This window comes from Patagioenas fasciata, chromosome 5 (assembly GCF_037038585.1).
Source record: "Patagioenas fasciata isolate bPatFas1 chromosome 5, bPatFas1.hap1, whole genome shotgun sequence".
Classification (NCBI taxonomy): Eukaryota; Metazoa; Chordata; class Aves; order Columbiformes; family Columbidae; genus Patagioenas; species Patagioenas fasciata.
This window is the reverse complement of record NC_092524.1, coordinates 37,513,139-37,538,436: the sequence shown is the minus strand read 5'-3', so window position 1 is coordinate 37,538,436 and position 25,298 is coordinate 37,513,139. Positions and strand designations below refer to the sequence as shown.

At 40.1% G+C, this 25,298-nt stretch overlaps 1 protein-coding gene across 1 annotated transcript in view; it reads left to right on the top strand.

Moving 5' to 3' along the window:
- The first annotated feature begins 8,089 nt into the window (after nt 1-8,089).
- Nucleotides 8,090-25,298, top strand: part of SPRED1 (sprouty related EVH1 domain containing 1) — a 60,487-nt gene continuing 43,278 nt past the window's right edge. Inside the window, exon 1 of the mRNA XM_065839469.2 lies at nt 8,090-8,438. Within this exon, the coding sequence (XP_065695541.1) occupies nt 8,407-8,438 (32 nt within the window). The 5' untranslated portion in view covers nt 8,090-8,406. The remainder of the gene's footprint in view (nt 8,439-25,298) is intronic.

The window sequence follows — 25,298 nt, the reverse complement described above, 5'->3', positions numbered from 1 at the left end:
AGCATCTCCCTTATGAGGAAAGGCTGAGGGAGCTGGGTCTCTTTAGCTTGGAGAAGAGGAGACTGTGGGGTGACCTCCTTCATGTTTACAGATATATAAAGGGTGAGTGTCATGAGGATGGAGCCAGGCTCTTCTCAGTGACAACCAATAATAGGACAAGGGGCAATGGGTACAAACTGGAACACAAAAGGTTCCACTTAAATTTGAGAAGAAACTTCTTCTCAGTGAGGGTGACAGAACACTGGAATAGGCTGCCCAGGGAGGTTGTGGAGTCTCCTCTACAGACATTCAAAACCTGCCTGGACGCCTTCCTGTGTAACCTCACTTAAGTGTTCCTGCGCTGGCAGGAGGATTGTACCAGATGATCTTCAAGGTCCCTTCCAATCCCTAACATTCTGTGATTCTCAAGCAAAAGAAAAATCCAGTTGGCATTTGGAATTAAAACTAGCCCAGATCTGAGGTACACTACAATTCTAAAATGATATTCATAACCTCCATTACTTAAGAAGAAAAACAGTGATTTTTTTTAAATAAAGGGATGAATTTGCTTCATAGTAAACAAGAAGAAATGAAAACATCCAATATATATACCAAAAAATCCTTCTTGATGCTTGATTTTTAAATTAGTTATATTGCTGTTTTAAATTTTTGCTCTCGTTCCCTGAGTTAAAGTTTTTCTACAAGAGGCAGCATGCATGTATAACAATTTAATCAAATTTGTTTGATGGTATAATCACGCCATTAGCTAACGTAGCACAACTCTGTGTGGGTCCTAGAAATAATGGCATCTACAGCAAAGCTGTCACACTGGTTTGCAGCACAAGCCCATTTGTAGGAAAAGCAGCACAGGTACAATGCAGAAAGTCTTAGGTTTTAACAATCTTTTAAATGAAACAATTTCAGTAAAACAGCGATAAGCATGGTGGAAGAAAATACTGGACACCTGAAGTATAAGTAGACACCTGACGTGGTGCGGGATAACTTGTCTCTTTGCAAACCTGGTACCATGTTGTCTACTTTCTAAAGCAAAAATAATGTGCAACATTCACTTGCGCTTGAGCTAACACTCCATTCAGACCTTGCATATCCATTCCTGCTGCTCATACTGGAATGGTAAAGCTTGAGAGAGTTACGTATCCATTTCAATCTCTGAGGCACCTTTAAAAATACAGTGGATATTTCCATTCTTCATTCTAGAAGTGAGATAAGTTAGGGTGGAGTAAGAACTGTCCTACCATAGAGATGAAGTGTTGTAGGAACCTACTTCCTCATGGTTGAACACATCAGTTGTGTAAGTGCTCCTTGTTCACTTTTACTGAAAAAGAAACAGGTTTGCTTTAACTCACTGCAGTAGTAGGTTGAAACTAATCTCCGATTTGTGCCCTGAAAGGAATTAAAAGTCTGCATACAACTGACCACAGCGTCTCAGCCGAAATCCCTTCAACTTTATAGCAAGTTCTTGTTCAATCATGCCATACCCTGCAGATTTTTAAATGAATTGCCAAAAATCGTGCAATACAGGGGTGGCAGGGCTGGGAGGAGAACCAGAACTGCTGACAAGTCATTCTGTACTCGGTGCATTAGACCACAGTTTCCCCTAGACAACACACTTCTGCATATGGAACAGAAATGTGTCTCCGGTTCCTATTTTATATGGACTGCAAAGAATCTGTCCACAGTTGCTAGCCAGCAGGCATCATTGTAATTCATGAATATATTTGGGACTTTCCCTTCAGGGGATCCTGGGGCTTGATTTTCTAGGTGGCTATTGACAATAATGGGCCATAAAAAGAAACATATGTAAGGTAAGATTATCTTAAATTTAGAATGAGATTCTAAATAAGATTTTTGCACGTTCTTCACGGAATATGCCTTAACATAACCATTAGCGAACAAAGGAGATTGCAGTAATTTTCAGTGTACTAAGACTCTTGTTTTACTCCTTTTATTTACTCCAATTTTGCAGCATTTTACCAAGCCACACTTTAGGTTGGCACAAATCAGCACTGCCTCCATAAGAAGCAGCTTTGCGCTGCCACCATTTTCTTGTTCCCCACTCCATGTTATCCAGTCTTGGACAAGCATTAGTGTTTCTCAGTTGCATGGTTAACTGGAAATACTGAAAGACTAATCAGATTTCCCACACTAGTTTTAATCTGGGTGAGTCGCCCAGTGCAATTCATTGCTCAACACACAAACATCTGGGCCACCTACAGTGCAAGATAGAGAAGGGAGTAGAGTAGGAGGGAAGGTGAGGCTGCTTCTTTCAGGACAATGCTGCCTCAGCTGGCTGTACCTTAAGGCACATAAGGCGTCACAAAAAATGAATGCATGCTTATCCCAAAACACCTTGTGAGCATGCTCAAAAAGGATAAAATAGTTAACAAACCACTGATAACACAGATCACCACTGCGATTGCTGTGCACATCAGCCACATCAGAGGTACATCAGCTGAAACATCCGAAAACAAACAAGATGTCCCCCCATTCTCCCATCTGAGCCTCCACTCTTCCAACATGTAGCAGCCATTGCCAGCATTTTTCCATCCACTATAAAGAGTTCTAGGTTATTACAAACTGGTAACTAGAACCATTTATGAAACTCTGATACTCCAATGAGTTAGATCCATCTCCAATATATTTGAATTGATAGAGATTTGACTCTTAACATGGTTTTGTATCTTGTTGGAAAACATTTTCTGAGTAGCCTTAAGCAAAACAAACTTCTTTATCCTGTATGCAATAAAAGGATTCCTGGTTAGAACTTCACAAAATCTGACTTTGCTGAAATACTAATCTAGATTTAATCAGCTCAGTTCAGTTAAATCCTTATTAGAATATGTGTAACGACCACTCAAAGTTTAACTCACACGAGGATTCTGAATGAAAGCTATTACAAAGGAAGTTCCCAAATGACCTCTAATAAATTTCTTCAAAATAGCAGAACATCCATCCTACCTCAATTTTTTGTACATTTATCATTATTATCTGGGTACAAATATAAGCAACACTGTGTTCTGTGAAGGAAGAGTTCAAAACTTTTATATTTAGGAGTTAAACCTCAACTAAGAATTGGTCACTTAAGTTCTGCAATGACTGATTAATCCAGATGGTATTACTTAACTTCCACTGATACTATTTTGAATTTTAAGATGTGAATGCCATGCCAATCAGAATTATGCAACCTAACCTGCTAACACATCTTCTATATATAATTTTTCTGCTGTGGAATCAAGAGTCCTGCTACGCTCCATGGCCACTCTCAACCAGCTCTTTCTTGAGACACATTCACAGACACACGCGGAACCATTTCAAGGAGTGGTGAATAAGCATACTGGGTCAAATGTACACTGGCTCTATATTCAGTAGTAGTATGGATATGAGAAATCCTTTAGTCCCACTTAGTCAAGTAAATATATTTTGTAACATAGAACAGACAGCTGCCTCATCATATTTTCTCCTAGTTAACTGAGCATTTTTAAGACTAGAATTAGTCACAGAAGGACAAAAGCTGATGAGTTTGGGATGCATACACGTGTGAAAATAACAGAGAAATTAAGAATATAGATTATTATTTCATTTACATAGATTTATCCTGGCTTCCTGACTACATACATTGCCTTCATTTTCCTTTAGCAGTAACTCTTGCCTCCCCATTTCTCATTTAAAAGGGTCTCTGGAAATGAGACGAGAATATTAGCACCTGAGAGGTCCACAGCTATCAAAACATTAGAATGGAGCAATGGCATTGAGGTATAAATTAGTTTTTGTAAAGTGCAACTAAAGTAGGCAATGGATGTAGGAGAACTTCAAAAGCAATGTAAAACATAATGATTTTTAACCACACTTGTCCTGTTCCATACTGGGCATATCTTGTCTCTAGCTAAGAAGTCACTTTTGAGCCTACACCAAAGAGTGAGTACAACTCAGTAGCTCTAGAGAAGAGTACTAGAGGCTTCCATATTTAGAGTTACCCTTTCCAGATCACACGCAGGAAAGCCAGATTTCAACTTGGAACACTTAAATTGTAAAGTTTGTAACAAGAGAAAGAAAAGAGGCACAGAATGTACAAAGAAAGGCAAGACCTCAAAACATGCAGTGCCTGGGACATGAAGTGGTCATTTGTCTGAGGTCTCTGAATGGTGTTACCCATGCCCAGCCTGCTTCCGCCTTGTTTGCACAGGCGAACCTCACACAGACTTCTGAAACAAGCCATTTGCATTGAAAACACCTGATCATTTCTTTCTGCTCAAAAAAAAAAGAAAAAAAAAAGAAAAAAAAAAACACAACCAAAACAAACAAAAAACACCCACCACCAACAAACAAGCACGACCTGGGAGGCCCTGCTGAGCATTTTATGCTCAGCAAAAGGACACAAATATTCCAGGACTGTGTTATCCAATCTTTCCAACCCAGGCAGACATAAGCAAACATTATCTCAAAAACAAGGCACAGACCAGTACAGATTTTCTGTCCTCTTTATAGTATTCGGATGAAGAGAGAAAAACTGTCTGCAAGACCTCTGCTATCCGCACGGCAGCACGAGGCTGGTTCCAGAAGTTGAAGAGCCACCCCAGGTGAAGAAGTGGTCAAACCCGCTCCCTTTGCCTCCCTCACACAAACGACTGAAAGTCGCAGGATGACTTTCACATTTTCAGTTGTCAGCTGAATACACATTCTATTCTTAATAAAGACACTCATTCAAACCTTAAGGAGACCAAAGTGATTTGAATTTTTTGTGGTGTATTACACAGCAGTTCATTTTCTTGAACCGCCACGGTGAAAAGCATTTTTACGTTAAATATATTTAAGGAATAATTAAAAAAATAAATGCTTTTTGTTGTAATAATGTCTCTTTCTTCAAATGCATCTGAATAGAGCTATACCACCATCTGACAAACTGAGTTGATCCCTCCACATTCTTGTACAGGATCATATTAATCAAATTATCTTAATAAACTGCCAGCTTACAGAATGTTAAATATTTCAAATTTGAAACCAGCAGAAAACAAGAATTAAATTAGCAGGAAGTCACAATATCTGGCAGTCACAAGATAGGAAGTTCCCTGAGAGGATTCTCATTGCCAAGTAGAATAATGTGTTCCCACAGCAGAGTTTCAAAACACCTGGGAGGGGGATGCTCTCTGATTCAAATACTGAATTTGATTCATGCGAGTTGTAAAATCGTACAAAAGTGGGTTTCTAATGTATTTTTAGTATTTGGATGAGGTTGCACCCTGAAAAACTGATCCATGTTTTACAATACCCTTTAGGGAAAAAAAAAAAAAAATTAACAAAATAATTAGAAATTTCCTCCCAGAGAAAGAAGCAAGCATTATTATGGCAGGTTTGAGATTTGTGCTGCTTTGAACACGTCTTACTGAACCTTCATCAGAGACCCTGACAGCAGTTTGTTGTAATTGTTCCATTATGCTTATGGTAGAACCCTCTTATAGAAACATAGAATTTCAGTTCATAGGAATACTGGAATTAACATAAGCTATCTAGAAACAAAATGTGCCTTTTCTTGCTTGCTATACAAAAACATATCTAAATTTAAAATGCTTTAACCAACCATCCCCCAAAATAAAAGCCCGACTGAAACTGTATATGCTTTTTCGTAGCAACATTTTCTTGTAGCTTTCAATCACACAGAAAAAGTCTTCAAGAGAAGTCTTTGGACATCATTAAGACCCATAGACAAATTGTACTTTGAAGCTTAGATGAAAAGGAAGAAATAATTTCCTCATCAAATACCCCTGATAAATGCAATACAGTCCTGCTTATGTGCATTCAGACAGATGCTGCAAGTCTGTAGTCTGGCCTACAGTCATGTGAGGTACTCCAGGTTCCCCTGAAACAATGAAAACCCCTCTTCCTGATTTCCCATGTTCCGTTCAATCCCTTCCTTGGGAAAAGCAACCAACAGTAGTGTGGGAATTAAGACATGACATTATCACCAAGGGAGCTCGCCCCATCTTTTTCAAACAGGAAGAGAGAACAGCTCATCGCTGTTCCTATGACACCACCAGAGCTGGGAAGAAATCCTACAGTTACAGGAAAAACTGAAGTGGGATTACAGCTGACAGAGAAGGCTTTTGGAGAGCAGCTGTGAAAAAGTGAGGAAGCACACAAAAAGCCAGGGATAACGAATGTGCATCAGGGAAGTGTTGACTCTAAGAGCAGCACCACAGTATTTTACTCCACAGATTTCGGACAATGAGACGTATCAGTTGACAACCACGCACACAAAACCCAGGCAGGCAGAAATCAAAATCCAACCAACAGACAAAACCACAATATAATATTTTATTATAATCTAATTTACTTGATGGTCTGACTCATGATTTTAGAGTCCACAGGGTTTGCAGTAGTGCCTCACTTTTCCATCAGATCAAGCAGCACGTCTACCATGTAAGTTCCTGAAAAGCGATTTGGGTTTGGTTGCTGCAGCTTCTTGGTTTCACTGCTTACCTGGATCAAGCACAAACGCTTCCATTTCAGTGTGCATTTAGAGAGAGAGCAAGCCAGCGATTCATACACCCTCCCATGCCTTCACCCACTTAGAACCGCTCCCAGGTTTACAGTGTTAAGGAACTAATTACAGAAGGGCTCCCCTTTCAAAGGGCAATGGCGAGCCGCGCACCACATCCTCCCAGGTGGCACTGGTGACAGCCCCACATGGCACCACGTAAAGCAGAGCAGATCCAGGTTAACGTGACGTCGTCCCTTGGCTCGCCAGTCCATCCTCACCGCCGTATTCCAGCTGAACGCGGAGTTCAACAGCAGGCTCAGGCCGGAGACACTGCTGCCAGCTGTCGGGAACGGGACACAGGGGCTCCCGCTTCGTCAGCTCCCCGCACCCCCCGGAAGCTGCGCACACTTTGTGTTTACACTCAGTCCGACTTAAAAAAGCAGGAAAACAGCGGAAGCCCAGGCAGAGGCCCGCTGTCCCTCGGCCGCGCCCGCCCCGAGCCCCCGACCGCTGCTGGGCCGAGCCGGGCCCCCTCTCCGCCAGCGGCCCGCTCTCACTGCGCCGCCTGCCCTGGCCCACGGCAGCGTCAGCCCCGGGGGTCTGTGCGGCCCCGCGCCGAGCGGGGGTCAACGACCGCGCCGACCCTGCGCCACCGTCTCGGGCTGGGGCCGACGGGCCCCAGGGCGGGAGCAGCTCCCCCGGCTCCCTGCCCCGCGCCCGCCGTGCAGGAAGGAGGGCGACGGTGGGCCAGCTCGCGTATCCCTCCGCGGCGTCGTGCGTGCGTGTGCGGAGGCTCCTGTGGAAGTGCGTGAGGCCGCCGCGGGGGGAGGGGAACTACTTTCAGGAAACTCGAGCGCCGGGCAGCCGCCGGGCGCAGAGTACCAGGAGGCGGCGCGGGCCCGTCCGGCTGCGGGCGAGGGAGTCAGGGATCGCTGCTTCCCCTCGCTCTTCCCTCTCCGCCTTCCTCCCTTTTCCCCGTGGCTACTTTGGATCAAGCTGTAGCGGCGGAAGGAGCTTGAAGTCAACGCTTCCGCCCAGTTTTCCTGTGAGGAGGCGGCGGGGGAGGGAGCGCGGCCGCTGAACTTCCCCGCGGGCTTTTTCCCTCCTCTCCCCCTTGTCGCTGCGGCCGGGGGCTCCTCTCTCGCCTGGCAGCTCTTCTCCTCCCTCTCAGCTCGCTCTGCACACAAACAGCCGTGACGCATCCTCTCTCTCTCTCCTCTGTTCTCCCCCTCCCTTTCCCACCCCCGAGCTGGTTTAAAACGCCTCCCTCCCCCCGTCACCAGCCTTCTCCTTGGGGCCGGCTCGTCCTCCCTCCGCAGTGCTCGGCGTCGCTTTGGAGGGGGTGGGAAAACCCAGCTGAGCCGCTCTGCCCATTTTCCCCTTCCCCCGCCCGCCCCAGCTTGTGGCGGCTCTGGTGTCTGGAGGAATTTCTGCCGCCGCCTGCCCCGGCTGGGTGCGAGAGGCGGGCGGGCAGGGAGGCAGCCGAGCAGTAGCAGGAGGAGGAGGAGGGGGCAGCAGCGAAGGCGGCTGCAGCAGGAGATGAGCTGCAGCGGGAGGACGGTGCGGTGCAGCTTTTTGCGGCGGGGAGCCCTCCCTGGTCTCCGCCACTCTGTTCCCCTTTAACTGGGAGCAGCTGAAGAGCAGAAGATCCGTGCTTGTTGCTGGTGTTTCCACCACTACCTTCATCATCATCCATCTCTAAAGACAGCGGGAAATAACGCTCCACCGCCGGACAACAGGATTTGGTGTTTCCAGGATAGAGATCGCTTTTCCCCTTCCCTCTCCCTCACTTCCTAACCCTGCCCGTGCCCTGGCCGGGGGCGGCGGACCGGGCGGGGGGGTAACAATGGTGAAGTTTCTGGTGAGTTCTGGCTGCGCCCTGGCTGCGTCGGTGCTGCTCCGTCTCCCTGTCGGATCGCGGTGAGGAGAAAATGAGCGAAGAGACGGCGACTTCTAACAACGAGTAAGCGGCCGTTCCCCCCTCACCGCGCCCCGGGATCGGGCTGGGGATCGGGCTCGGCGCGTCCCCCCGGCTCTGCGACCCGCGGGGTCCTCTCCCCGCGCACGTCCGTGTCCTGGCCTCGCCGTGCGCGTACTGCGCATTTCTGCTCGCGTACATGGAAGCCCAGAGGCTGCCTCTTTGTGAAGGAGCTTGGTTTAGAAGGGCTGCGAGCCAGCGGCCAGAAAAGCGTGGTTTCGTTAAAGCCCAGTAGAAAAAGGTGCAGGTAACGATGGTGTCTTGGAGGGGGAGGATGGCATTTCAATGCCCGGAGAGGTATCGGCACGTACCACCTCCGATAATATCCTATTACTTGTAGATATTTCACATGGAAACTAGTGTGTGGGAGCTTCATCCTGCAGGAAACTGCTCCTGAATTTTAATTGGATGAGTCAGTCAGTGTAAATACAGCTTAAACCTACCCTGAAGCCTTTTTTTTTTTTCTTCTCCTTTTAATAAGCACTTGGGACTTTTTTTTTTTTTTAAGAAAAAAAAAAGAGGAAGGGGGCATGCAAGGATCTCTTAATATTTTTAAGGTGACTGGTTTGGAGGAAATCCAAAGGAGAATGTGTGTGAGCGGCTGTATCCCCAAGCATGTAATCTGTCTTTGAAATACGTTTGGGGTCGGAGGAGATAAATATTTCTCAGAAAACGTCCGAGTTCTTTATGGCATTGAAAAACAAATATAAAGTATTTTGGAACTTTTCTATTATCACGCAGTTTAAGGTCGATCGCTGCAGCCTCTGAGCTTTAGCGTTCGGATGTGCGATGTCGGCGTTTGCTGAGGCTGATTTTATGAATGATGCGGGCGACGGCCGCGGCCATGGCGATGGGGAGGGAGCGCTGCGCCCATTGTACTTGCAGGTAGCGGTGGGTGGATGCGGAGCAGCCCAGCCCGGGGGGCTCCTCCGGCAGGAAAGGCGGGTTGCCCGCGTCGCTGCCTTCCTCTGGGCAAAGCCTGCGCACCTTCCTGTGCGCTCCCCAACACACGGCGTTTCGATCCCGGGGGGCCGTGGATGCGAAGCCGCGCAGGGGAGCGGAACCGGGAAGCCGCGCGTTGCTGAGCGCGGAGCGGGCCGGGCCGGGCAGGAGCCTCTGCGGCGCCCGCGGGGCCAGAGCCGGGGCCGCCGCCATGTTTCCTTTTTTTGTGAATCGCTCTCATTTGCATACCACAATCTCCATTCATAAAAAAAAAAAAATAACAAAAAAAATTTGGCTGTCACCACCGCTGACCTGCGGCAAAACCTGCCCTGCAGAATGCCTAAAGCTGCTGCTCCTGTGCTGAGGACCAGCCTGCAGCCAGCGGCTGGCGGAGGAAGGTCTTCAGGACCTGCTGTATTAATATGTGCTGTTCGCTGCTTGTTGACACAGTTATGTGGGAAATATCAGCTCGGGGAGGTGCTGGGAGCACGTGATCAGCTCCATTCATAAAATACCTGGCTGTCCATTCACAGTGCAGTACAGTGTCTGCATTCAGCTGCCTCGCCGATCAGACCTGCATGGGAAGGGAGAGGCAGCCAGGCCGGGAGGTATATCAGAGAGGGCAGCAGAAAAAGGGCTTATGGCTGCGAGCATGGCAAATTACTGTAAAGATGGGGGAGGAGTTGTTTTTATGGTTTGTGTTTGTCTTTTTCCTATAAAGGAGCATTCGTTCAGAAGTACCTTCTTGCTGTACTGTCTAACATTGGTGCAGGGAAGAGTTTTATTCAGAAAACGTTGAAATATTTTCCCCTCCAGAAACACTGACTTGAAAATAAAATGCAGAACATCAAATTCGTTATTATGAATGTGTTTTCAAGAGATTACGTTAATCCATTGTGGATAATTTATATTTTATTGAACAATATTGTCTAACATCTGCAACATATCGATGTAGTGTAGAGGGAAGTCAATCATACCTAATGAGATATCTGCCTATTATGAAGTACAGGTAACAGTGAAGACAACTACATTGATAGTAATCAGCACTGCAGTTTTTGTCAGTTTACTTTGAGAATTCTATAGCAAATTAGCTATCATAATTTCTCCTTAACCTGTGCTGTGCTGAAGAGACCTGAAATATCAGAATAACGGAGAAACGTTTTAATATTGCATAAACTGCTTAGAGGCCAGTATATTAGCTTTGATTTTCAATATTTTGAAATGTTTCAAAAATAAAATTGAATGAAACTTAGTAATGAAGGTTCCCTGAAGCAGAAAATCTGTTAGTTTGATGTAACTGTTTTGTGGTTGCTGGTGTTAAAATTGTGATGTTCACTGCTTATGAAAACACTGTTTCATTATCTTAACAGATTGCACTAAGGTGATCCTTAATTATACATTAATGGAGTGGAGGAGGTGGGGTTGTTTATGCAACCTAAGAGAATACGTGGACGTTTACTAAGCTTTACTTAAAATGAGAAAGGAAAGCTTGCATACAGTATTTGGTTTGAGTTAATTCAGTATTGTTATAGAGCTAAATATGCATAACCTTACAAAGCACAATAAACAGTGCTTTATCTCAAGAAAGTTGTTGGGTTTTTTTTGTTTTGTTTTGGTTTTTTTGTTTGTTTTTTTTTTTTTTTTGTTTTTTACTTTGCTTAGTAGAATATTAAAAGAAAAATAGGAAAGATATTTCTCGGTTTCTTTTGCATCTTTTTAACACCATTTTTGGTGAGGCCGGGCTCGTCGTTCCTCTTTGGTTGATTTTGCGCACAGCATAAGCGTGTCACTTTAAATGATTACAAAATATGATTTAAACTCCAAATAAACCATTTGTGAATGTAGAGCAGATATACCAGCCGAAATTCATCATCTATTGAAGTTCACTGTATTTATTTTTTTCGGTATAATTGATGACATCAGTGGCCTTGAATTCATTAAAAAAAATCTCTCAACATATAAGGGCTATACGGGTACTTTGCAATGCATTTTGTATCATTGTGGCTACTGGGAATATTCTGGTAATTAAGCCTTATTCTCTGCTTATAAAAGTTCATTTTATGGAGTAAGATAAAAATACTTGCAGTGTTTAGAGTTTGACCTCAGTTAATAATGTTAAATTCTCAGTGGTGGTGGTAAGGTTTTATTAAAAAGCTGTGTTAAGGACTACTAGCTTTCTTGTCAGTCATGAACATGTGGAAGGCAGCCTTATAAAATTCTGATTGCCATGAATAAATCTTCATTGGTGACTTTTACATTGTTCTTATAATGATGTTATTGTATTTGTCAGTTAGGTATTAGCTAAAGTAGAGTATTTCTAAACCTCCAGATAATTTTCTTTTTTTACCCCTCAGTGTTTTGCAATCTCTGTGGTCCACATGAGCACAAAGTGGTGTTCACAAATACTATCAGTTTTAAATGAATAAATTACTAGGATTTGTGGACTCATGGGTCAATTCCCTGGCCACACAACATAATAATATCAAAACAGACAGGTCATCAAGCACTGTACCAAATTCCTGTTTCGGTGGCAGGTTTTATTGCAGTCTAGAAATGCTACTGAATTTCAGTGTTAGGTAGAACAGGGTAATTGTTACGTTATGTAGTCCCCATTCAGTAGGGATGAATGATGACAGGCTTAAGATGGAGTCTGCGTGTCTGCTATTGAAAAGTAGGAGCACTGCTTTATTGACTTGTTTACTTTTCCCTCTATTGCAGGTGGCTTCTTTCTATTTCAGGGAATGCTTGTGCTTTTAAATTATATTCAGAGTTGGTTTTACCTACTGTATTTTTACAGATTCGGACTGGCATATGCTAATTGTTTTGCTACATAGATATGGATCATCTTATACTAATTTTTCTGGATAATTGAATTCAAGAGATTATAAATTACAGAAACAGTGAGTGTGTACTAATGCTGTGTGTTTAACAGTTTCTAGATTATGATGTTATAAGTGTCCTGAAGTGTTGATTTGAACAAGTAAAGCTGAACTAAATTTTTAAAATAAAATATTTGGTTGATATGTTTGTGTCTTACTTCAATATTTAGGAAAATACTGTTTATACTCCATTTGTGCTTCAGAACATCTTGTATTACAAGCCCAAATACTGAAAGATGAACACGAAATCATATCACAAAAATTTAAGCCAACTAGTTTCATGTTGTTAGTTCTGAGAGGATTTTAACATTTTTCAGCAGTCTAATTTTCTTTCTACTATTTAGAGCGTGTATAGACCTGAGAATTCTTCATCTCTTAATATAAGGAATTTGTAAAAAGAAGCAAGATTTTTTTTTTTTTTTAAGGAAAATATCTTCTAAAATGTGAAAACCTTGCTATTCTGATGTATTTTCTTTTTGGTGCATTGTTCCTTGTAGAGTCCTGGGGAAGCATTTCCAGTCTTATGAACTGTTTCTTGCTGTCTCTTTGGCTTTATGTTACATGACACTGTTTTGAAGGTGAAACTGAATTTGCATGTTACATAATATGGGAGTCTGGTTTTTTGTTGTTGTTTCGTTGTTTTTTTAGTTTTAATTTTAAAAACCAGGTTCACATTAGCAACATTCTTGATTACTGTGGTATTGCAGAAAAATGTTTTCTGGATGTTTCAGCATAACTGGAGCTAGCAATAATATTTGAATTAAAAAATGATGACTGTTTCCCTTGTTTATTCACTTAAAATTTAATGTTCCTGAAGCGTTAAAGTGGCAGTGAGGTTGTTAGTGTATGTTTCGAAAGCAGAGACATTTCTTCAAAGGAATATCTCTTGACAGGATCAGAAGTCACAGGATTAAAGCTGAGTGGTTTTCAGGCTAAACACTGGCATTTTTGTTTGTTATTTACCAATTCTTGTGTACATCTAGAGAAGTCGTATGCATTGGTGATGACTTGATGGGGTATGGCAAACACCAGAAACAAAAAATACTTTTCAGTATATTGACATAAGTTTAAAAAGGAGACAAAGGAAATACTTCTGTGGTTTTTGGCTTTTACTCCCCTGATTCAAAAAAAGTAACTGTGATACAGCATAGAGTGTATGTGGTCTTACATGGTGGTGTTCTAATGTTCAATGTCTGCTTTCTCCCTCTTACTGTTTTTTCTCGATTGGAACATGTTGTAGTTTCCTTAAAGGAATTTGAAAGATGGCTGGGAGTTGCCATGTTGCTGATCCCAGTTTCTTTATGGTTGTATTAAAAAGGAGCTATCTGTGTCTTTTTCCTCTCTGTTCTAATGTGCAACAACAGTAAAGCAAGAAAATTTAAACTAGCACAGTTTACATAGTTACTGAATGGCTGGAGCTCGTTGTACACAAAAATTAAATGGACCCTGAAAATGTAAAATTTGTTCCTCCTTTCTTACCCTTGAAAGTATTAATTACTCTTTCTGAAAGCACTTGTAGTTGTGAAGTATTTATTTAATTAATGGCGACTAAGGAAAATTCAATAAGATGTAAACATATTTGCAACATTTTTTATACTTTCTAATACTTTGATAAGTTCATCTTCTAACTAGTCTTGTTATTCAGCAGAAATAATATTCAGCAATTCTTGGTTTTTTTGAGGTAAAGAAGGAGACTGGATGCTCTTTTGGTATGCTGTGCTAACATGTATTTTTAGACTTAAGACAATAGCAATACATACTTTTGTTGTGCTTACTTTTTCTGTAGTCTGTAAGAGAAGGTTTTCTTTAATAGATCATAGTCTAAGCACTAGCAAAATCTGTTGGCTGACACTACTCTCTGTGGTTTTCCTCATACGTAAAGTGGTATCATGTTGTATATGGTAGTGGATTTCATGGGATATAGTACCAGAGTAAACACGGTATCTTTGCTACTTGAAAAGTCTGTAATAGGAATCACAGAATGTTAGGGATTGGAAGGGACCTCAAAAGATCATCTAGTCCAATCCCCCTGCCGGAGCAGGAACACCTAAATGAGGTTACACCGGATCAATCACTAAGACTATGCTGGTATTCAACAGCAGTTACTTGCAGGAAGCAAGCAGACATTTTAAGTGTGTGTTTTCACATCTTTTTCAATCTTGTCTTTCGCACAATGTTCTTGCTGATAATTTGTGATATCGCTTTGTTAAAAGAATATATATTCGTTTATTTATATTCGGTGCTTTATATTAACTGTTTTTCTCCTACTTATGACAAAATAATTTTTAAAAATGACCAACAAATCTTTAGATACGCTGAGGGACAACAAATGTGCATTTAAGTGTTCTTAGTACTAAAATTGTTTACAAATATGTGTCCAATTAAATAAAAGCTCACTTGCTACACACAGTTGCAGACCCTAATTCCCAATGGTCCAAATAAGGTGAAGAAAATAAATAGTAATAATAATTTAAAAGGTCACAATATAATGATGATAAATGCTATATATGTAAAATATATTTATATATATTTATATATATAAATATATATCTTGATATATATATGAAGTTCTCCAAGGAGATCACAAGCATTTTTTCTCTAAGAACTCGCTGTCATATGACAGTAAATACTTCAATTCAAACAGGGAAAAATAGGCCATGGAAACTTTAGCAGTTACGGAGCTCTGTTCTGCATTGCTGCCTGATACCAAATTTCCATTCAAAAGGAAATATTTTTCACGTGTGTGCTACATAAGAATTACCCAAATGTGTACTGTTGAAACATCTAAACCTTTTTAAAAAATGAGGTGGTAAAGACTTTTTTTTTTTTTTCTTCTTTCCCACCCCTCTCCCCTCCAGATTTTTGTGTTTGAAAATCTTGACTACTGCTGTTTGTGATATTTTCATTATGTAAGGAAGTCTTGTAATCCATACTTCTGCTACAGCAAATCAAACACTCACCTGTTCAGAACACCTAAGGAAATTCTGTGAGCTGATGTTTGGCTTGAATGGTTTGCGAGAGCTGGTGTCATTAAAGTCTATGGAAGAGTTGTCCTTTTTTCAAGTACCACATAAATTGGTTTTCCCTTAGATGATCTGACAACTGTTGACAATTATGCTTTTTCTTTGACTTGGACTGACATTTTGCAACACTAACTGAAGTTTGTCAAAGTAAAAATGAAACTGATTTATTTCAGTTTTACTGAAGTCAAATTCTGTGAATAAACAAGAATTTCATTGATAAAACAAGTAATCACTGAAAACTAGTGTCCGGTTTATTAAAAATTATCGCTGAAACTGGATGCCTTCCCTAAATAAACCCAGAGTTGGTAAAATATAGCTCTCCATGAGTGGTATAAACCTTGAGGACAGAAGTGATTTCTCTCTTTAACCTTTTAAAAGGATTAAGTAAGCATAGGGGAAGGTGGGAGTATAGAGCTTGCTCTGATTTAGGCATTTTTCTGTAACTTCCTAGAAACGTTTCAGCCCCTCAAACACGATGAAGTACTATGTATTTCTTTCCCTGTAGGGCGTGCTTACTCTTGGATCCCAGTACAGTGTGCCTTAATGTGAAGTCTGCGACTGTGACACCAATATATGTTGAACCTTGAAGAGGAACACATTTCTGAAAGTTCTGAAGAAGTTAATTCAGGATTTAGAGTTGAGGCCTATACATTTAAAATGGGATTTTTTTTTTTTTTCTTAAATCTACTTAGAGTGGCTAACCTTATGTAGCAAACATGTATGTTTTTAAACACTAGTTACTGTTGCTAATCACTGGTCTTTGCTCCCTTTAGAACCAAGAATAGACAGAAAGTTTTCTTGTAGGGTAAACTTAAGTGTCTTTGTGCCCTCTTTGGGGGCAATTATGTATCTCATCACAAGTTCCACTTGTAGTTCAGATACCACTGATCTGTGCTACTGATGTTATGCAAAAAGTTTTTGGGGTTGCTGTCTCTTCAATTTTGCAAGATTTTAATAAAAACTAGAATAAATTATGATGACTGGTACCAGTGGTGCATAATGAGTGTGCCAGGTGAATGCAAAGTTCCAAAATTAAATGCCTGGGAATTTTCAGACCTAAGAACATAAATTGTTTGTTCAAACATAATCCATGTGGTCAGGGGGTATGAATTTTGATGAGTTTGATAATGAGACAGAGCCAGGAATATAACCATATTGCCTGCGTTCTGCTCTGAAACCTTTAGTACTAGGAAATGCTCGTTTCCTTTTCTTCAGCCTATTACCTCACTTGCTGTTCATCCTGTGCCAGAGAGGGGGACTGTACCTTCTGATTGCACATGGATGATGTTGTGTAATTGAAGACTGCATCTTAATAAGCATTAAAATTCTGTAAATACTAATACTGAAAAATAAAGCAATGTTCTAACAAGTTTGCTAGGGTTTCGTTTGTTTGTTTCTGCAGTTTAGTCTGGTTTTGGTTTTTAATCTTCAGATTTCAACTGTGGGAATATTTCAGATGTTGGTAATGTTGCTGTCAATCTATTCCAGGCTTGTAGTGTGCTGTTTCTTATGGTTTTTTTTCTGTTTGCATGATTTTCTTAATCCTTATCTGAAAGTTGTGATTTTGAGTTCTTTTTCCCCCAGTTTGGAAGCTCTCTAGTGTGGTTTGATAAGTTATTTGAGGGAAGACTGCATTTATTATGTTGAACTTGCTTTTGGTTTGTTTCTTTTAAGGTGATGATGACATGTTACGAGAAGTCATGCCACTATGGGATATGTGCGTCTGGCATGCTAGTGGCAGAGTGCCAGTTAGGCTGTTGGCATGTATGAACATATTTACTGTGGAGGCACCTAACATATGGATTACCATTAAGTCTGGGTTTCTGTGGTGTCACTCATGTATCTTACAGGAATAATGTTACACTTCAGGCATGTAAGTGCAAAGTACTTGCAGCTCTCATTGAAATGAATACGCCAGTAGCTTGTAGTTTCTTAATCAGCAAATATGTTTTTCTAATTAGATCTTTTTTCTACCTTTTTTTTTTTTGGCAAATGGTAGGTAAAGTGTATTGTTGTTATTTTGTGTTTTTTTTGTTGTTGTTTTTGTTTTGTTTTGTTTTTTACTACATTCTACTCTGTGGTTCCTGAAGAAGTTAGTGTGTCTAAAATCAGGCTGTTATTACACAGCTGGTTTTATGCATTGAAGCCCATGAATGTCCCGACTGAGTCTTCCTTCATCTTCTGCTGCTTTCAGCCTCCAGAAAACTTTTTAATGGATGCGTAACCACTACTTAAACAGTCCTGTGATGATCTCTAGCACAGTAATTTCATGCTTTCTGTATTTGTACTGAACGAGTCTTGCTTAAAATATCTTGTATTGTCTTAGCTGTATTCAACTTGACACATCCTCTAGAAAAGCCCCCATATGCACCTTAAAATGTACGTGCTTTGTTACTATGGTGATGGAAAAGAATCGTGCATGTTAACAACCCCGTGTTAGGTAATGGAGGATTTGGAGAAATCACTTAAGCATTTGCCTGGGGCAGTGCAATTGAGTCTGTGGCCATATCTCCACCCCAGCGTCTTGGCTAGAGGCAGGTTGAAGGAATCTTGTTGTGGGATTAGATGCTTCTCTGTTTGCAGGTTGTTCAGCGGGTGTAGAGGACTTTTGGGAAATGGTTTCAGGAGAAGTTGAGGTAGTACTGCCTTGTCACATGCTTTTAATTATCTTACATCTTATACTTAGGATGCTCTGCACAGTGTAAAGGCAATGCTTGCGCAAGCATGGTGTATGTTTGTCACTGATGCAAAACCAGTTTTGTTTGTCTTTGAACTCCCAGGTTGACAGTGCAGGAATTCACTACCTTGTATTTCAGTGTTATGGCTGCGTGCAAATCCTGCAAAGAGTAAATATGTCTGTGTTCATTTCCCTGAAACAAAGTAGAAAAAATGAGCTCTTCTTCATCTATTGGTCGAATTCTGGATGAATATCAGGTCTAGTCAAGGAAGCTGTTGCAGAACAAGACATGAATTTAGAGTGCCATGGTTGACTATAATGTAATTTCCTGTGGGGACCTTTTATTCTTGTCTTTCTGGAGTAAGTTGTGATACTCAGGATACTACAGGAAAACTGATAAGCTTAGCTGTCTAATTAGAGGAGCTTTTCAGCTTCTCCCATCTCTTTCCTTCTCTGCTGTACCATTGTGGTTTTCTTGCGTTGGTTGTTATGTGTATTTTTCTTTTTTTTTCTTTTACTTTTGCTGAAACTGGTGTATGTTTCTGTGTTTTGAAGTGTGTTGGTTTTTAGAGAGAGACCCATTTTTGTAGGTTTTGGGTTGGGTTTAGCATTTTAGGAAGCCCTTTTCTGAGTAATTCTCTGTATTAGTGCTCTTATACAGTGTCTCCAGAAAAACTTCTTCACAAATTAAGATGCTGGTTAGTGTCTCTTTGAGACATTTTGACTGGCCCACTGACCACCCTTTTATAGGTCTTAATACCAAGGTTTCACCCTTGAGCAACGCTAGCAAGGAGCCTGTTTTTTGCCATTCTGGGACAAGAAAAACATAACCCAAATAAAACCATGTGTTTCCTTCTCTGTAGACAGACAGAATGCTTCCCATAGACTACACGATCATTCTCCTTTCAGCAGTGAAAGAAAATATAACAGAAATGTTGAAAATCAATGTTGAGTGAGGTCCCCAGTAGAGAAAAATCAACTTTCTTGATGTTTGTGAATAAATCTTCCTGAAGTAGAACTACAATTATTTGTATAGCTTCTTTTGTGAGAAACATCAAAATGTATGGATTAGACTTGTGGAATAACTGGAAATAAGTTTACCAAATCATATTTCAACTCATTTTTTAGGCCTGAGCAGCTACTGGGAGGTATAGGATTTGCTTTTCTATCTTTTAGCAAATCTGTGCTGCATGAGCTTGATCCCCACAACTGAAGCTCAATGGATGAAGTGGAAGCTTTAAGGTCCTCATGTTCCTTCCAGCTGAGGGTGCAAACAATGAGCTTTGATCGGTGTATCAACCCAAATAAGGCATGATGATCCAAATACTACAGCAGAAAGGATCTGATTTCTACATTTTTTGTTTCTTGTGTAATTTAGGTATTTTACAGTGCAGAAAGCATAACTGTCATTTCCCAGTTACAGCATTAATATCTGTGATCTAGGGTGTATTTGTTGAGAGGGGGTTTTTTTTCAGCTTTGGTGTTCCTTGTCTGAGACAAATACTGGTTATTTTTTTTTTGTTTGTTTGTTTTTTCCTCCCTGTATAGTAAAATGGTATATTTGATTCCTCAGAAATGCAGTCTTAACAGTTGAATTGAAAGATGCTGTTCAAGCTTTTATCTTTTTACCAAGAAAATCAGCTTAATTGTTTTCAATAGAATGCAACTTCTGTTGTCTTTATTTACACCGGAAAATTCCATTCTCCAAAGGACTATTTTTGCTTTCCTCTGCAATTAGTTCTTATTTTATAATAGCTCAGCAAATAATTTTGTCGGTAATGGCTTCTGGTTGACTTTGGGGTATGTCCTTTGGCAATAACAATGCTGGTCAAAAAGTAGGAGATTCTCTTGGTGCATTATTCTCATAGATCACAAGAAGATCACATTGATAATTCTCAAGGTTTAAATAGCCAGGCAGTATTTGTATGCCTTTAACTTCCATAGAGAGCACGATCAGATATTGCCCTAATATCTGACAGCAGAAGTTGGGAGGATCATGTATTACTTCTGTCTATCATTTTCTGAAGGTTTGTTTTTTCCTCATGATAAACTTCTGTTCATTTATCTTCATTCTCTTGAACTCCATTATATAACATTTCCTTCACAAAGGAAAATGTTTTGTGTGTGGTTTATTCATTTGAATACATAGCCTTGCAGCAGCAGTTGCCCAATCTGGTGGTTGAGGCTGCTACCAAGTGACGTTCCAAGATCCACAGGAATTAAGTTGAATTCAGTATTAATAATACTGTTTGAGGTGGCCTGAAATTATCTGTCTGGAACTCTGACGATCTGGAAGTTGAAGTGCCTTTGTAAAACCGTGCAGAAAAGGATACAAGCAAATCTTCATAATTTTGTGGGTGTTTTTAAGAGATGTAAATCTGAACTTCTTTTGAAATGTCCCGTCAAATGGAATGAAGTTTTGTAGTGGTATAACTGATACGTGCTATGGGTGCGTTTGTTTTAGTGGGTTTTGACAAACTATTTACATAATTGAAATACTTTGTTGTTGTTGTTGTTGTGTGTTTTGTTGGGTTTTTTTGTTGGTTTTTTTTTTTTTTTCCTCCAGATCCTTTCTGTCAACCTGTGAAGTATTGAAGTATTTCAGAATAAGCTAAAGCTGCATAGGTACACAAGCCATTTAAAATAGAAATAAGAAGAATTCCATTAATACCCTGCATTTTACCAACACTGACAAATCCAGTTTCACTAAATAAATAGCACTGGTGCTGTCATTTTGACACACAAAATAACTTTGTCTCTATGCAGTTAATAGCTATCTCTTAAAGCATCTAAAGCAAATTTACAGTTGAGATCAGTTAATGAGGGAGAGTGGGAGTAGATTTATTTAAAATCCACTGAACTTAACTGCTCACTTGTTTGCTTTTTAATGGTAAAGCAGATCTGTGGTTTGAAATAGTTTGGGGAGGTTTTTGTGACAAGGCAAATGATGATTCAGAACTACTTCGAAACTACAAAAAGGGGTCAGCTACAGTTTCTCCTTTTTGTGAGATGGGAAATCTCCCTTTGAAAGTGTTCAGGAAACTTGATAACTGAGATATTGAAGATCTTCAGAGATGCAATTAATATCTGCACAAAGTGTTCCGAGGGCATCACAAATTAATAATGATTTAGTAGTATATTTTATTATCTTAGGTTATTAATGCTGCTCTTACCTGAAGATACTAATGCTTTACATAAAAACATAAGAATTGCCATAAAAGGATCTGGCAAAAAATCTTGTTGACATCCTTTCTCTGACTTTTCCACTTGCTATGCTTGGTTACATTCCATGTGCATCTGTTTCCTCATCAGGAAGTTTGAGCTGAAATATATTATTTGTTTCTTGATTCTTCGGAAAACTTTACCATGTGGTTGTCTGATAGGATTTCATTTTACTTTAGCAGCCATGTAATTTTGGATGGTTTATCTGTTCTCAGTACAAGTGTTGTGTTTTCAGGAGTTCTGAAGTTGAAGCGAACTCGAATTACTATGCCAGATTATTCAGTGTTAATCTTTTGGTATAGTTTACTGTCCATATTTGCACGTTAGAACTTGAAATTAGTGGTAGTATCTAAACAAAGTATTTCAGAGCGTTGTGCACTGCATGAGTATTTCTTTTCTTGAAACTGTTTGTCTCACAAGAACCATGTGAATAATGTAATGAGAAAAAAGCAGTAAGCATGACGTTCTGGGGAAAAACTTAGCAACTCAGTTTTGTTACAAAATGCATTGAATTTATGGTCATGTCAGTGTCACTTGCTTGCTTTCTGATGCTACAGTAGTGTTTTAGCAGAAGGAAAAAAGAGGATTGGGAGTTGCTGATGCTCTTGGGACTTGGCCTTAAACAGGGGCCTCGTGAAGTGGGGAGAGGATCACCTGTGTTGCTTTTTTTCAGTTTCCATTCAGTCATGACTTCCTCACTAACACTTGGAAGCTGGCTTTTTTTTTTTTTTTTCTTTAAAGATTCCTCTTTACCCTAGATAAGACTGAGGTGCAAACAAAGGATATCTTGATTAAAAGTTAGGTAAATACTTTAAAATGTATCAATGTGTTCCATTTACCTGTAAGTCTGTCTGTCATTTTCTTACACAAACCAAAATGTGCTTAATTTAAATCAACTGAATGCAAGGAATTTCTATCTGGTTATTTGGGACAAAGCAATACAAACTGTAAATGTGAAATCATGGGTTTGAGAGAGCTGCTGAGTATTTTATTTTTATTTCTCATTGCTGTCACTGTTGTTGGGCTTCTTGTAGACAATTTCCTAGAAGTAAGTTACAGCAGGGCTGTTCTTGTTGCACCAGTACTTTCTGTGCTATAGAAATCTTGATGACATATCATCAGTGGAACTGTATTGTTTTTTCAAGGTGGGATTAGAGAGGTGCAGGTATAAAATGAAAATAAGGGGGTAGAGGGGATGGAAGGGCAAAAATAAACCTGCTGTAAGAGCTACTGATGTCTAGAAAATATATTAATTACTTTCCCCTTATTAGGGCTGGGCCTTCTGCCAAGACAGATTTGCTGTTCCAGCTGGGACTTGCAGAAGCAGTAGTGACTGCAGGAGGTGATATACACCATTCTTTTAATTCTCAATGGCATTGACAGTTACCAAGTTCCCTTTCTTTGCTCGAGATTATCCTTGCTAGAAGTTAAAGGCAATAGAGACAGTAAGACAATGCTGAAAAGATGAAGACAACTGACAAGGAGAGAAATCTAAGGCCTAGTTTTTGGTATGCATTTAAAAGTCAATTAGGCAAAATACTAGCATTAAGTTTCTAAAATTATGTCAGATGTCTGTTTCACTATTTGAAAGCTCTTCTTGTAGCAGATTTTTAAGCTTTTCATTGAAGCACAGTAAAGTGAACATTAAAGTCTTTTATTAAGACTGCTTCTCATATTGAGTTATTCCCTGTCACCCGGTGCATTGGGTTCTGGAAGAATACCTAGTAAACTCCACAGCCTAATTGATGTACTATTTGGAAGTGCTGGAAGCGATTGATAGTTTGTCTAAGAATTGCTTCCAGTCCTATCAGTGGTATCCATGGTACAAGTAAGAAAGCACTTCTAGACAATTCTTACCGGCTTCACTTGTTAGCTTTCTTGCTACTTTTAAAGGATGCCCAAACACTATTCCGAAACTTTAAAGGAAATGCAAAGAGAAGTTTAAGAGAAGTTTAAATGTCTCTGTGGGCTATGCAGCTGCCACTCCTTGTATGAAGAATGACAGGCTTCACCAGAATGCTTGGTTCTTAAGGCAGGATACCATGATGCTGAAACACATTACAGCAATGTTATTTATATTCTGCCAAAAGCAATTATCCTGCAAGACTTATGTGTTAGCTTTTATGTGTGTGATAAACTCTACAGACTTCCACAGAGATCTGTAGGTCTACTCAGAGTGATATATTTAAATTTTTGCAGGACTGAAGCCCAAGTGCTTGCATTAGAAGATGTTTCTAGTTGCAGGCATATGCTGATTATTCAGTAGTGTGGCAGAAGTGTTTCTTTGGGATTGGTCTGTTCCGATTAGGATTGTTTTTATGCCAAGATAAAGAGTTTTTACATTTAATAGTATTTGATAAGAGTTGTTTTAAGAAACCTGTTCTGATCCACCAGTATTTCTTTCCAACAACTTCTTTTGAGCTCCCAGGGTCTCTTTGCTGTCCAGGAACCCTATTTTTAATTCCTCTGAATCTTTTACTTTTCCTCCTCATGAAGATTTATTGCTCCTCAGAAGTGTCCTCAGTTAGCTACTTTAAGCCCTGAAAGTGGCCTTGTTCTGTGCTGTGTCTGTTCTTCACCCTGTGACAGAAAATGAGCTCCACTGGTCAGAGGGAAAGGCCTTTGCTTTGCATCTTGGCTACCAAATAGAGCAGCTTTTCTGCTCACCCCACAGCTGCTGTTAATGTTTCATTCTGCAACTGGTAGAGAATGGGCAAGTAACCGTCCTCATATGAGACAAAAATATAACTCCATTAGTCAGCTGGCGTGGGTTGCTGAAGCAGAAATGCAGGCAGTATTTTCTCCTGGTGGAGAGAAATCCATCACATCCTATTAAAGTTGCCATTAGCTGACTATGGGGGAATGTACATTTCCTGGATCCACGATTGCCTGTTCTTACTTTGATGGCTGTCTACTTTAAAACTTGTAATTTAGTCATAACTATTATAAGATCATGTTACATCTCTGGGGTTAAATCTGTTTGACATATAATCTGTCTGAGAAAAGCCCTTAAGAAATAATGGTGCTCGATACTAACTGCACCTTAAATTATTGTGGTGTGAATTAGAGAACCTTGTTCCTAAAGAGGTTCTGTGAGCCCTGTAGGACTTCTAAGATTTAGTATTTTAACTTTTAGACTTAACTTTTAGTATTTAACTCATTGCTGTTAAACATGGATTTAGAAGCTTCTTTCAAAGTTGGGTTTGTTTGGTTTTTTGTGATTTGTTTGTTTTTACAGCTGTCTTCTGAAGGCTGAAAATGTGAAGTCTAGTGGCATCCTTGACATCGTTTTTTCAGTGTTCACTGTATGGTTTAAGTGAGGGAGAGTTACAACCCTTCAACTTTTTCACGCTAACATTTGAACCTTTAAGGTGATTTTGGATGTTTAATCTTCATGACATGCAAATATGACATAAAGCAGAACGAAGAAATACAGAGGTGCCTTCTTCTCATAGCTGCTTATCAATGAAAATTGTTTTTCTTTGTTATTATGGAAGTGGCAATTTTTAGTCATGTCCAGAGTAGTGTTTCAGTAAAGGATGACTTTTTCTCTCTAAGGCAAATAGAGATGCGGTCAGGCTTCCTCTTAGTTTAGTTCTTAGTTTAGTGTTTAGAGATTTTTTTGTTAAAATCTCTTGGCTACCTACCTCATTCCTTATTTCTGTAATTGCTTATGTCCTTTTTTTAATGAAGTGTGGACAGAGAGTAATGTTCAAATCTCTTAAACTGAGAAGAATGAATATTTGACCTCAACATGAGGAGTGAAACACTTTACAATAAAACTTCTGGTAGTAATATTGCAGATGTCATGGATCTGTGATTGCAGGTGCATTAACACCTATAAATTAAAGGCAGAATATTTTTCAATCTGACCCTGTATGGCCCATGTCTGGCTCCACATTGTGTACAATATTAAAGCTGAAGAAGAAATGTTGCAATGGCAAACCGTAGTCTAGTTTTGATTTTTTTTTTTTTAATTGTAGTTATGTTTTAATCCTGGATATGTCTCAAGCTAGTTGGCAATTGTCTGTCTCTGGTGTTTTTCATGTTTCTTTGGTGCAAGTAGTGGGCAACGCCTTATGCTGCTTGCAGTTTGCTTCCT